The 13,025-nt window shown below is 36.7% G+C and overlaps 1 protein-coding gene across 6 annotated transcripts in view; it reads left to right on the top strand.

Annotated features, from left to right (window-relative positions):
* EPRS1 (glutamyl-prolyl-tRNA synthetase 1) overlaps positions 1-13,025 on the top strand; it is a 39,219-nt gene that overhangs the window by 5,152 nt on the left and 21,042 nt on the right. For 3 of the 6 annotated variants that reach the window (XM_061475207.1, XM_061475212.1, XM_061475210.1), the window contains exons 3-14: positions 571-670; positions 2,545-2,701; positions 3,587-3,726; positions 4,369-4,463; positions 5,583-5,709; positions 6,284-6,476; positions 7,063-7,234; positions 8,195-8,428; positions 9,806-9,890; positions 10,222-10,281; positions 10,581-10,601; positions 12,664-12,774. In XM_061475207.1, the coding sequence (XP_061331191.1) occupies positions 571-670; positions 2,545-2,701; positions 3,587-3,726; positions 4,369-4,463; positions 5,583-5,709; positions 6,284-6,476; positions 7,063-7,234; positions 8,195-8,428; positions 9,806-9,890; positions 10,222-10,281; positions 10,581-10,601; positions 12,664-12,774 (1,495 nt within the window). The remainder of the gene's footprint in view (positions 1-570; positions 671-2,544; positions 2,702-3,586; positions 3,727-4,368; positions 4,464-5,582; positions 5,710-6,283; positions 6,477-7,062; positions 7,235-8,194; positions 8,429-9,805; positions 9,891-10,221; positions 10,282-10,580; positions 10,602-12,663; positions 12,775-13,025) is intronic. The other 3 variants (XM_061475209.1, XM_061475213.1, XM_061475211.1) reach the window with 1 other exon arrangement.

The raw sequence follows: 13,025 nt of genomic DNA, 5'->3' as shown, positions 1-13,025 counted from the left end.
AAACAAATACAGACAGCCAAGTTTCTTCAGCAGGGGATAGTCTCTGTGAAGTGTGAATTGAGTGAAGTGAGTAACAAAGTAATAGGTTTTTTTGTCCTGATAATAGCCCTTAAACCCTTTGTGGAAACCTCTTGATTCGTCTATAGATTCTTGAGGAACTCTTCAAAGTCATCCTTCTTGTGTGAAAAGAAAACAAATATTGATCTAACTCCATATGTTCTGGAAAATATATAGCTCAGGGGAAAATATGTAGCTCAGGTTGTACTTGGGCATTCTGTCAGATGTGGAGAGTGTGTTTTATTCTTTGAAAGAGTAATCAGTTTTTTTCCTTTAATTTCTGTTTATCTAAAAAATTGCTTTATGTTTAGAAGGTTATTGTTCCATCTGGTGGTAAAAAAGCAAGGACTGGTGCATTTGCTAGATACTTTTTTTTTTCTGGTGACCTGGTACCTGTTGGTTCACCCAGAAACTATTTTGCTTTGCTTTACACATGTTTCAACTATGTGCAATTAAACTTGAACTGGAGGTAGTAATTTAACATACCTTTATCTTGCCTCTTTCTTTTTTTAGTCAGGTTTCATTTACTGATGTGAATTCAATAGCTCGTTACCTGGCTAGAGTTGCTGGTTCTGCTGGGTTGTACGGCTCAAATCTGTTGGAACACACTGAGGTGAGACGGAATTGTGCCTGTTTTTGTTTTTTTTTTTTTCTTTTTATCCTCCTTTGGTCTGTGAGCAAAGTTTTTGGTTTCTTTGTTTTGTTTCTGTTCTGGAACTTGTATGTATTGGTCTGCATTTTATTGTTAGACTGAGGTTCCAACTGTGTGCGACACTGAGGATTTTGTTTTCTTAAGCTTGCTGCTTCTTGTAAAGAAGAATTGTAAATCTGAGCTTTGAAAGGGTTGCCCTTATCCTGCCCCTACAACCACAACTCTGAACCTGACAGTTTAATAACAAAATAATTCAGGCTGGAATGGGAACATTTACAATGTTCCGTCTTCCCTTTCCTCAGCTCTCATCATCATCATCTTCATCAGTTGCTACTTTGTAACACTTCAGTGTAACACCAAGGAACAATATATGATATTGAAATGCTGAATTAGTTTTTACTGTGGACAAAACCCAGTCCCCAATTTCATTCAGTGAAATGTGTCAGGACATTGCCACATAGATGGAATGTTCCCTTGTGTGAAGTACTGTATTCCATAGTGCTTCCCTCCTGGTGCCATGAGAGCACCACAGTTTTTGTGCTAGAGAGAGATCTTTTCTATATTCCTCGCTAACACAGATTACAAGAAGTTATTAGGAACTATGGGTATTATATGAAATGAGAGAAAATTCCTCTGGAGTCCAGCTCAGAATAATTGTGCTAAATTTTGAGTTGGTTGCTGAAGCTAGCACATAAATTGAAATTTATTTCCTGTGAAATATGGGGAGGGACTGAAGGACTTGATTCTGCTCTTTTCCACAGCTACTTGAAGCTAGTAGTAATCACGCTTCAACCCTTATAGCTTTTTCTAAGAGAAGTGTTTTCTTAGTCTGTTGTCTTAGTATATTGCTCGTAAGGCATTTGAAAAGTTGTAGGCTATCTTGAGGCTATTTAAACTCTCTGACCAAAGCCCTTGTTTTTAAGTTAAGCTGAGACCTCTGCAAACGCTCTTTCAAGATTGATATTTCTAATAAAATACTACTTTTCACTTCTGCGTCTTTCAAAAATAATGTTGTGCTTTGAGAAGTACAGTGACAGCTGCACTTGTAGTACAAATGTTGTGGAGCATAACTGCAAATGACTGAACTGAATTCTGTGGTGGTGTAATTACATCTGTGCCTGCCACGTCAGCTCAAATATTGGAAGGATTCCTGATGCAGTTTACAGAACACTTGCACAGGAAATAAGGACAGAGGACTGGAAGAGAAACTTGGTCTCTTACAGGATTGAGGGATTCAGTTTATAGACAGGGCTACATTATTAACCAAGGGCCTGATTAGTGTGGGTTTTCTTTATGTGCCAAAATGTATTTTTTTCTTTTTTATGGGAGAGCACAGTTTTGTGGGAGAGGGGGGAGGGATTTCATTTCTTCAAATCTTAAAGGAGATGAGACAGGGAAGATAGGGACTGAGGTGAAAATGGCATACTTATCCTGTAGTAGTACCAGGAAGTTCAAGTAGGTCGCAAATGCGGTAACTAAATATTTGAAGGATAATGATAACTATTATGTACTGTGTGTGATAAATAAGTATGTTAGAACTGCTGAATATTTTTACCAGTGGGAATAGCTTTAGTGAAGTCAGTATTTTCTGAAGTTTGAATACAACCTCAAGGAATAAAATTAATTGGTTAATATAGTACTGGATGAATGTTTCAGTATATTTTATTTTAAATGCTCTTTAAGTATATATTATGATTATTGTCCAATACTTAATGCTTATATTCCAGTTAATATTTTCTGTTCAGCTGATAAATGAATTGTTTATTACTTCATTTCTTTAACAAGCTTTCTTATCCCATTAGTAACTTTGACTGTCTTTTGTCCCTTAAAACTAGATTGACCATTGGCTGGAGTTCAGTGCTACGAAGTTAGCTGCTGCCAAACAGTTTCCTTCAGCAGTCCAAGAGCTCAACCACTCTCTGTCTCTAAGAACGTACTTGGTCGGAAACTCTCTGAGTCTTGCAGATCTGTGTGTGTGGGCTGTACTAAAAGGTATCAGTAAGATTGTCTTTTTATTACCTGGTGCCTAAATGTGAAAATTTGCTATGGCTCGAAATTTTGGATTAAAAGTTTAAATTATCTTGTAATGCAGAGTAAAATTACATACAGACTTTTCAATGACTTTATTTTTAGTAGAGAAAGTTTCTTTGGTGTTTAGTTTGAGTTATTGAAAGAGGTATATATTACTCTGCGAAGTACCCTTCAGAGGTTAAAAGAACCTTTATGATCTGTTTTTATGGCTTTTCTTTTTATATTCTTAGATGTATGTCTAAAGTTGATAGGTGTCAGTCTACCAGTCAGCATAACCAAATTCCTTGTGGAAGGAAAAGGCATACTCGAGATTAAAAGGTATTTTTTTCCAAAGTTGCTGCTCTTGAGTGAATCTGAAGGGAGTGTATTTTATATTTTTTCCAATCATAATCTTCCTAATGAAGTTGTGTTCCTTGAAAATTAGACTGTGGGAATACAGCCCCTCAGAAATAAAGGGCAGTATTGATATATGCTTCATTTCTGCTAATGCTTAGAAAGCATCCACTGTAGACAAAGTAGAGGGATATCCTGTATTTCTCTCTTGGAAGAAAAAGTTATGAATTTGGAGGTGAATGGTGCAAAGAAAAATGTTATGTTCCCCAGTCATGTGTCCCCGTCCCCCTTACGCTTTGATGAATCCAAGAAAGGATGCAGCATGGTTTGGGGTTGGAGGGAGTTTGTTTAATTTGCTTTAGCATTACTTATGTCCCCATGACTATGTCTTTTCAGAAGACAGGGTAAGTAGATTTGTTTTTAGAAATAATAAATTTTTCTTGGTCATAAACTGCTCTCAGTAATCATTTCATATTCATAATTTAATAGCTTGGCAAATTTTTTTTCTAACAGGTAATAACGTATGGCAAGAGCAATTACAGCAAAACAAAGCTCCTGTCCATGCAAAACGATGGTATGGCTTTCTTGAGGCACAGCATGCTTTTCAGGCAGTAGAAGCCAAGTGGGCTTCTGATACACCAAAGGTTAAAATGGTAAGATGTGCTGTCTCTGAAGGGAGTAGCTTTATTTGTGTGAATACACTATTAGACAAATTGTTTTATTAAGTTGGAGAATTAAAAGGAATCAGTTGTACAGTAAATTACATTATTGTAAACTTTTGTTTAAAGATAAATCTGTCCCTTTCATATTTAGAAAGGGATGAGTGGTGTAGTCCAGTGCTTGCATGGAATCATGTTAAAATGGCACCTCTTAATCAGCAGTGCTCTTTAGTTATATTGTTTGCTTTTTCTTAAGAGGATTTTGAGATCCCGATAGACCTGCAAAGATTGCAGTCTTTGGTTGATAGAACTTGTTGATTGCATTCAGGTTAAGAACACCAAGATAAAAACCTTGGCTAGCAACTCTTTTCTTCTGTGGAATAAATTAAAGAACTTGGTGGGACTTCTCAGTCCTGGATCAAATTTGAAAACAGTAACTTAAAACTCCAGAATCAATCTTGTTTTAATGGACTAAGAGTAATGTGAAAGTTACGAAGAGATGAATTTGGGGTCTGACGTAGCAGCCTTTTGTTGTCTGGTTTGAAAGGATACGTTGCTGCAGAAGCTGTTATCTAGAGCTTTATATCTGATTATACAGCTAATGTGATCTGTAATTATGTCTCTTTAATTTTTAAGGCAACGGAAAAGAAAGCCGATATTGGAAAGTTTGTTGAACTTCCTGGTGCAGAGATGGGAAAGGTCATTGTAAGGTTTCCTCCTGAAGCAAGCGGGTAAGAAACAAATACTTAGAGGAGATTCTTTTTATGTTTTTCTTTCAGAAACCCCCCCAAAAATGTGTTTTGATGAGGATGTTAATTAGCTTATCAGACAAGACTTTTAAGCCAAAAGGGTATTTAAAGCTTTGTCTATATGTATTTTAGGGGTTGGGTGAAAGGACTCATAGTGCTTCTCAAGGAAGCTTAGATTTGAGAAGGGAAATATGCAGGGATGGGATAGCCTTGCTTTGGGAAGCTTCACACCAGATGTGTAATTGAGGCCTTTGGCTCAGGGGTCCAGACTGTGCGCAGTCCTAAAACACAGACTCCTTAAAGACTTAGAGTGGAGATCTGAGAACCAATTTAATAAATGTAATTTTCAGCTAGCTTTTACTTTTCTGTTTCTTTTTAGAATTGCATGATGAGCTGTAAGATTTCCATGATTTGCATTTCTTTATTAAACTGGCTGTTCAGCATTGTCACTGCTGTACTAATGTCTCTTACTCTATTAGTCCAGTATAAGCTATTGCTCAAAAAATAAGTTATATATTATGTGCATGTATGTGTATAACACATATTGTTCTCATGTTACATTAGTTGCTTTTAGTGTCTTAATTCTGGTATTTTATTTAAAACACTGTTGCTAAAGGACACATATTTGAAACTTCTTTTGGAAGTGATTTTCATTTGTGGATTTGTTTTTTTATATGTAGTTTAAATTGACGGTAGCTTTTAGCATATGTTAAAAATACACAGTAACCACCATTTCAGAAAATTCCTCTCTTCTGAATGTGGTGGCTTCAGATTGTCTGGTAGCTACTACTGGGGATCATCAACAGTTGGTTTAAGTTAGCCTGTAAAACTGAAGATAATTGTAGTCCTATCTTTATATCCATAGTGACATCCTAATATACAGATTTAAGTATTTTTAACAGCTACTGAATTTATGGTAGAAAAACACAATCTACTTTCATAAATGCATAGTATTTGCACAAATATCCTGGGTTGATTTTTTTTTTTTTTTTTTTTTGTTAGACTTGGGTATTGCTTTCCATTCGTTCCCCTTCCATCCCTGAAAAGAAGTCTACCTAAGGAAGTGCTGGTGTACATACTTACTTTTTATTTCCTTTTTAGGTATCTGCATATTGGTCATGCCAAAGCTGCTCTGCTGAATCAGCACTACCAGGTTAACTTTAAAGGCAAGCTTATTATGAGATTTGATGACACGAATCCAGAAAAAGAGAAAGAAGACTTTGAAAAGGTACGGTAAAAGAGCAGGGAAATCCATTCACTGTATAGCTAATTCAGAGGTAAATGACAAGCAGGTCTGCTCTTCCACACTTTTTTTGTACTAGACTTACAGTATCAATATTGCACTTAAGTCTAACACTTGGAAGAAATTTCCATCATCTTCACCTTAAAAGCTTAAAGCTCTTTTACTGGTAGCTTATTTCTTCTCTTTCTCAATATTTATTTTACAGTATGTAGATACACAGTTCTTGCAGTACACTGTTGTTTTCATTCTATAAATACTACTTAGCTGTAACAAGTAATTTGTTTAAGCTTTCATCTCATTTTCTTGTCCTACCTCTTTCTTAAAGTTACTTAAGTCTAATCTCATAATTTTAAAGTCTGATCTCATATAATTACAGCCTGTGAATGAATGAATGATAAATCCCTGCCTCTGTTTTCTTTCATGCATGTCATGTTATTCTTGTGGCTTATCCTTCCTGGACAATAGAGCATTAAAAACACCACATCTGGCCTGAAGAGGATAGAAGTTTAATAGAACTAGCTTTCCTGAATATTTCTGTATACAATTTCACACTTTGCAGGTTATTCTCGAAGATGTTGCAATGCTGCACATCAAACCAGATCAATTTACATATACCTCAGATCATTTTGAAACAATAATGAAATATGCTGAGAAGCTTATTCAAGAAGGGAAGGCATATGTGGATGATACTCCTGCAGAACAAATGAAAGCAGAACGTGAGCAAAGAGTGGAATCTAAACACAGAAATAACTGTACGATATTTTAAGCTTCTCTCTTCTTATCTTTTTAATTTTGGCATCAAAACTTGATTCATGTTAGATGTAAGGAAGAAACTCTATACTGTGAGGGTGGTGAGGCACTGGAACAGGTTGCGCAAAGAAGTGGTAAATGCGCTATCCCTGGCAGTGCTCAAGGCCAGGTTGGACAGAGCCTTGGGTGACGTGATCTGGGGTGGGGAGTCCTTTTCCATGTAGGGGGGTTGGAACTAGATGATCTTAAGGTCCTTTCCAACCCTAACTGTTCTATGATTCTGTGATTTTTATTAACAAAAATGGTTGGGATGATTAATTGCGTATCTCTAAGGTCCTTATAGGAGGTTAGAAATGTTTAGTGCTTTGTTCTTCAAGGCTGGAATAAGTGTATTTAGACAGTTGCAGTAAACTTGTGTATGTATGATTCATCACCACTTTTAAAACAATTCTAAATGTAAAATGTGTGAAAATGAACTCTAGTGTCTAAAGAGGGGATGACACTGCTTTTCATTACTGCAGTAATGAAACGTGGTTCTGTCTCAACTTCATAATACCTTAGAAAAGAAATTATTTTTATTGTTCTTAGGTGTTAATAAGAACCTACAAATGTGGGAAGAAATGAAAAAGGGAACAGAATATGGACAAACTTGTTGTCTACGAGCAAAAATAGATATGAGTAGTAACAATGGATGTATGAGGGATCCAACTCTTTATCGTTGTAAAAACCAGCCTCACCCACGTACTGGAAGTACCTACAAGTATGTCTGCTCCCTTCTCGTGTGGGCTGTAATTTTTGCTCTTTCCCTTTGCAACATTCTTCTAATAGTTGTAACCTGTTAGAATTTTTTTAGTCAGAATGTGTGATGAGTCCCTTGACTTCCTGAAGCTGGCCTTTTAAAAGCTGTGAGCTGAGCTGGCCAACTTGGTCAGCAGTGAATATTATTTCGGTTTTGGTCCATAAATACACTTTGTATGTTGGTGAAGAGCTCCGAGTCAAAGCATGTGTTGAGACTTAATGGGTTTTGGACAGCAAAGGTATTTGTTTTAGCTCATGGAGCTTAACTAGAACCATGGGAATTTTACACTGCTACAGTCTTGTATTGCTACAATATATTGATGTACTTACCTGAATGGCTGCTTCCATTTTTACAGCAACTGCTGTCTTTGTGCAGAATGAAGTATTACTACACTGTGCATTGAAGTAACCCAGTTGTTCAAGACTATGGTTCAGTGCTTATTTGAAACCTCTGTTTCCAGCCAACACCTCCCTTTTTGGAAACATTAATGTGTGTATAATAGTAAAGCTCTGTCTGTGGATAGAGGTTTGGCTTTAAACATGAAAGCTTTGCTCATTATTCAGTGAACTGATAATTCTTTTTGATATTTAAGAAAAAAAAAAAAGAAACCCCTTAAGTCAGAAATTCATATATTTGAAAGGAGCAATAGCAGTGTAGGACTTTTTTTAGTCTTGAATATTAAGGCTATGATCAGTTGAAGGCTTGCTTTGTTTTAAAAATCTTTTAAAATAGAGCCCTCTGGCTCTTTTTGTGGTTAGTTTGTTGTGTTTATGCTGGTTTAGTCTTGATGTAGAAGTTTTCAGGATCACAGATTATAAACATTTCTAATATATAAATAAGAATTAAGTTTAGTTTAAATGTTTGCATGCTAGACAAGTGTTTTGTTCTTGTACCCTGCTAATTAAAGTATTTTCTTCTCAGGGTTTATCCCACATATGACTTTGCCTGCCCCATTGTTGACAGTATTGAAGGGGTCACACATGCATTGAGAACAACTGAATACCATGACAGAGATGAACAATTCTACTGGATCATTGAGGCACTGGGCATAAGGAAGCCATATATATGGGAATACAGCCGGCTAAACCTCAACAACACTGTGCTCTCTAAGAGAAAGCTTACATGGTTTGTCAACGAAGGGCTTGTGGATGGATGGTACGTTACATGGTTGTAGTTCAGCTTTGTTCTTTAAAGTGTTTGTGGCTGATGCACATTCTCTGTTTTGGACAATACTTAGACATGAAAGCAACAAGAATTGAGTATGTGAACAATATTTAAGAAGATAGAATAATTACAGTGGCTTCTGCCTGTACGCTATGGCTGTTTACTGTTCTTCAGTAACTGTGTACATAAATATTTGTATCCTGTAATAAGCATGAGATAGCTTATTTTTGGACTCTGGCTCTTACTATGGGTGCTACTTAACACGTTTTCCACTCTGAGTCATCAGATGCATTCCTGAGCAATGCCAGAAGGGGGCCTGAATTGAACAACTTCTGGTCCTATCCATCTAGTCAAATCTGTTCTGCTACTTCCCTCCTGACTGCCCTCCCCAACTTCTTTCTGTTCTTTTCATGGTGACTGCATTTCTGTAGATAGTGCTCAGTAGCTTAGTAACCTAAGCATTTTCCTAGATAGGGTGAGCCTTGCGTTTACACTTCTGCAAGTAGTTTGAAGTCTAGAGAGGCTCCTTTGTTCATTCCCACTGTGGGGGCCCACCATCTGAAGTCCTCTCCTCATGGGTGAGGAGTCTGAAGAAATCCATGAATAACGCTAAGTCAGACAGCAGCTTGTAGTGTTTTTCCTGAGCTGGTTCTAGGTGATTCTGTACTCAGCCTATGGGAACATCATTTTATGCAATTTCCTAGACCGCTTGCTTATTTTGATTAGATGTGCCAAGTGTGCTTTTTCTGTTGGTTTTATTTTTCAGCTGTGTTGGGAGTATTTGTGGTGTAGCTGGTCTTAGGATGACCTCTCCTTCCCTAAACCTCTCTGTTAGGTCCTCACCAAGGTTTGACTTGTGTTCTCACCAGCACATATTTTATATTTCAGATAGGGCCTTTTTATTTGTTGCATGAGAAAATAAAATTGTATAATTCTATCACTTATGTCATTGAGAGATAACATTGTCATGTCACTCATCTCTTTCTGGTTTCTCTTGAGCAAGAAAGAAGCCTTTTGTTTCAGGCTTCTTTATTCAGGTGCCATTGGAAGGGAAGTAATGTGATAGAACACAATTTTTGCTTTGCCAGTTTTTGAGAAACTTAAGATTGAATAGATACAGGAAAAGAGCCACTTCACTGAGGGTTGGCTTCCCTCCCTGAGGTGAAGTAGAAGAGAACCTGCACTGTACATTTTGTATGGATAAGAGCTCAGTCTTTTCAGTTAGGTCTTCTCATTTAGGTCTTAATTCACACAAGCAAAATACACTGAAGCTGTGTGTTCTACTTGTGGCATTATTAGTGAAGTTTTTGATCAGTGTAAATAATGGGTAAAACTCAACACTTGACACTAATGAAATGTCTTTACTAGGGATGACCCAAGATTTCCCACTGTGCGTGGTGTCCTAAGAAGAGGCATGACAGTTGAAGGGCTAAAACAATTTATTGCTGCTCAGGTGGGTGTTTACTTTGATTCTTCAAATCTCACTTGGTAAGGACAAGTTTTTGTGAAGCTTTAAAGTACTTGTCACTGGGAGGTTTCTTTTTTTAAGGGTGCTTTCATGTGTACTGCTTCAACAGTATTAACACCTCTGAGGAGGTCCTGGTGAAATGGGGTAGCAGGTTTCTTACTTTTCAAAGTGTTTATTTTGCAAGCTAAAGCTGTCCTTCTAAACTCTTGATGAAGGCAAAATGTAGAGGGTTTGTAGTCTTTAAAGAGCTTTGTCTTAAATAAGTCTAAGAGCTCTAATATTTGTATTAATGTATTTTGTTCTGTCTTTTCCCCAGGGCTCCTCTAGATCTGTTGTGAATATGGAGTGGGATAAAATTTGGTCCTTTAATAAAAAGGTATGTGCTCACTTGAATTTGATGCTACTCCTGACACCCTCTTTCTGGGATATGTAGAGAATCCAGCGTTCATTAAAGTGCTTATTACAACAAGTAGCAGTTGCAATATGTTGCATCATTTGGCACACTTTCAGGAAAATGGAATGTCCCGTCCCCCCTCTTTGTAACCTGAACTAGCACTAATCCTATTGATTCTCCTACACCAATACTGACTTGCCTTATTTAGTAGTACGGGGAAAGATAATGATATTTGCTGTAAATCTGATCTGAAAACTGCATTTCATTTTTCTGCTTTCAAGCTGCGAGCTATCTGTAAGAAGGTATTACGTAACGCTTTTTACCTTAGCATATAGCTTACAGTGCTGTAAGCATTACATAGCATAAGCTATCATTTTGCAGCTTCCATAGCACAGTCACATTTGCTTATATAACAGGAGCTCTACAAACTCACCGAAAATGCATTATTCCTAGTTTCAAAAGGCTGCCCATTTCTGGTTTGGCTTATTTGTTAACTTCAACACAAATATCCCTCAATTGGATTCACGTTGGCCGCTTTTCCTTTCTGTGGCAAAAGGACGATGCGCTGCGGAGATAAAGCCAGCACTGCTGATGTTTCTGACTGAATGTCAAATAAGGAATATTGCATCTTGACATGGTTAGTTGCTTTTTGGCAGCAGATGCTTGGACACTATAATAAGGCGAAGTGTTACAATGCTGATGGCATATTTTGTGCGATTGTGGAAACACCTGTTATTTTGCATTGGGATTCCTGCTTGGTTTCGCTTAGATACTACCCAGATCTGTTCATTTAAGTAGTTTTTGCTTGTCTAGCATGTGTCTTTGTATTTATTCATGTCTTTTGCATTTGGTCTACTACATGCACAAAGGTTTATTAATTGGTTCTTTCTGTTGCTGCATAAATATATTTATGACTAAGAATCAGATTTTTGGGGAAATGCACAATGGATTGTCGGGGCTCATTTTTTTAATTGTCTTTTAAATTGAGCTTCTTGGACTCAATTCCTTGGACAGCACTAAATTTATTAGCCAGCTTTATTTACATGTATCTCTGTAGATGGTTTGCAATCTGTAACACGTGCAAAAACGGTTGCACAAAGGCAGTTCTGAGCTCCAGGGCTTCTGAGCTCTTACTTTATACGTTATCCTGTAATTATACTACTGATTTTTTTTTTTTAACACCTGTCATCTGAGGAAGGATTTGAGTTTTAATAAGTAGAACCTGGTAATAACACTGTAAAATTCACTTATTTAATTATCAAAATTACTATTATTAAACCACATAATACACCTCGATTTTTGAGATACGTACACAAGTCTTTTTTTAAAGCGTGCACATGACATTTGGAAGTCTGTTTTCAATGACTATGAACTTGCAAATGTGTGACATCTTAAAAAGTATGTCATCGTATCTCCTTATTTGCTAGTGTCAAGAATTAGATGCTAAATGCTTTTTCTTTCTAAAATTTCCATGTAGCTTTTCACTCTAAGCAGGAATAAACTAAGGAAGGGAAAAAAAAAGTCACTTAATATAAGCAGATGTTTTCCTTTGTGTTAGTTTTCCAGTTGAACTGATACATCTCGGAAATTCCTTTGACCTAAACAACTGTTTTAATTGAATCATCTTTTGAAGTGCCTCTGAACAGTCTGGCAAGCCAGTATTTCAAGTATGAAAAATGCCGTGAAAAACTTGTCAGTTAAGTTTGAAAAAGGGCAATGAAAATACAGGACAAAATAAATAAAATACGGGATAAAAAAAAAATATCTTTTTCTTGCCAAACTCATGCTGTAGAAATCCTGATAAAGTCAATGTTATGGTGTTGCCTTATTATAGTATCTAATGTGTCTTGTGTTAAAATTGCAGACTTAATTGGTGCTTTCTGTGTAGCCAGGTCTGTCCCTGATTCTGCTGGAGTATTGACCTGAAAAATGAGTATGGGATCAGGTCCTGTCCTTCAAAAAAAAAAGAACAAACTGCACTGATAAATATCACTTTAAATTCAGCTATCTAGAGAGAAAGAATAGCCTATGTGCATAGTAGAACTATATCGAAGTACATTTTGCTGTCTTCCCTATGAGGCATTTGCTCATAAATTTGGTTACTTTTGGTGTCAGTAGTACCCAATCCTTAGTTTTTACTTGGAAGAATTTCAGTAAAGATGGGAAATTGTGAAGTATTACCACTGTTTTCTCACTTTTCTATACCTTAGGATTAAAGTGGCATTAAAGCAAACATTTAAAAAAAAATGCAGTAACATAAAGAATATCAGTTAATATTCCTTTTTAGTGGTGGTTGTTTTATGCAACATCTTACTTCTCTGTCAATGTCATTTATTCATGATCCACCTCATTTGTTTTCTGTAGGTTATAGACCCAGTAGCACCTCGGTACACTGCTTTACTGAAAGATGCAGTGGTCCCAGTAAATATTCCTGAAGCTCAAGAGGAGATGAAAGAAGTGGCTAAACATCCCAAGGTTCTTGCTTTACTCTTAATATTCTTGTATTGCAGATCAGTAAGGTTGAAAGTACATTGGTTTGGAGCAGTCAGCAAGGACAGTCCTGCTTTTAACTTGTTCAGGAAGCATGAGAGAAAACTGAGGTTTTTTTTTTCCCCACAGAATTGTCAAAAACTGGGCAACTACCAGACATGTTTATTCTGTTAAGAGGATATAGGAAACTGCTTTTGTAAATATGTCGAATGCATTGAAAGTCCTCAGAAGAGGCA

Source organism: Pezoporus flaviventris, unplaced genomic scaffold (genome assembly GCF_033815535.1).
Source record: "Pezoporus flaviventris isolate CSIRO_AGI_PZ_B2104156 unplaced genomic scaffold, CSIRO_AGI_Pfla_v1 ptg000083l, whole genome shotgun sequence".
Classification (NCBI taxonomy): Eukaryota; Metazoa; Chordata; class Aves; order Psittaciformes; family Psittacidae; genus Pezoporus; species Pezoporus flaviventris.
The sequence above is the reverse complement of the archived record's forward strand: the minus strand, read 5'-3'. Positions and strand labels throughout refer to the sequence as shown.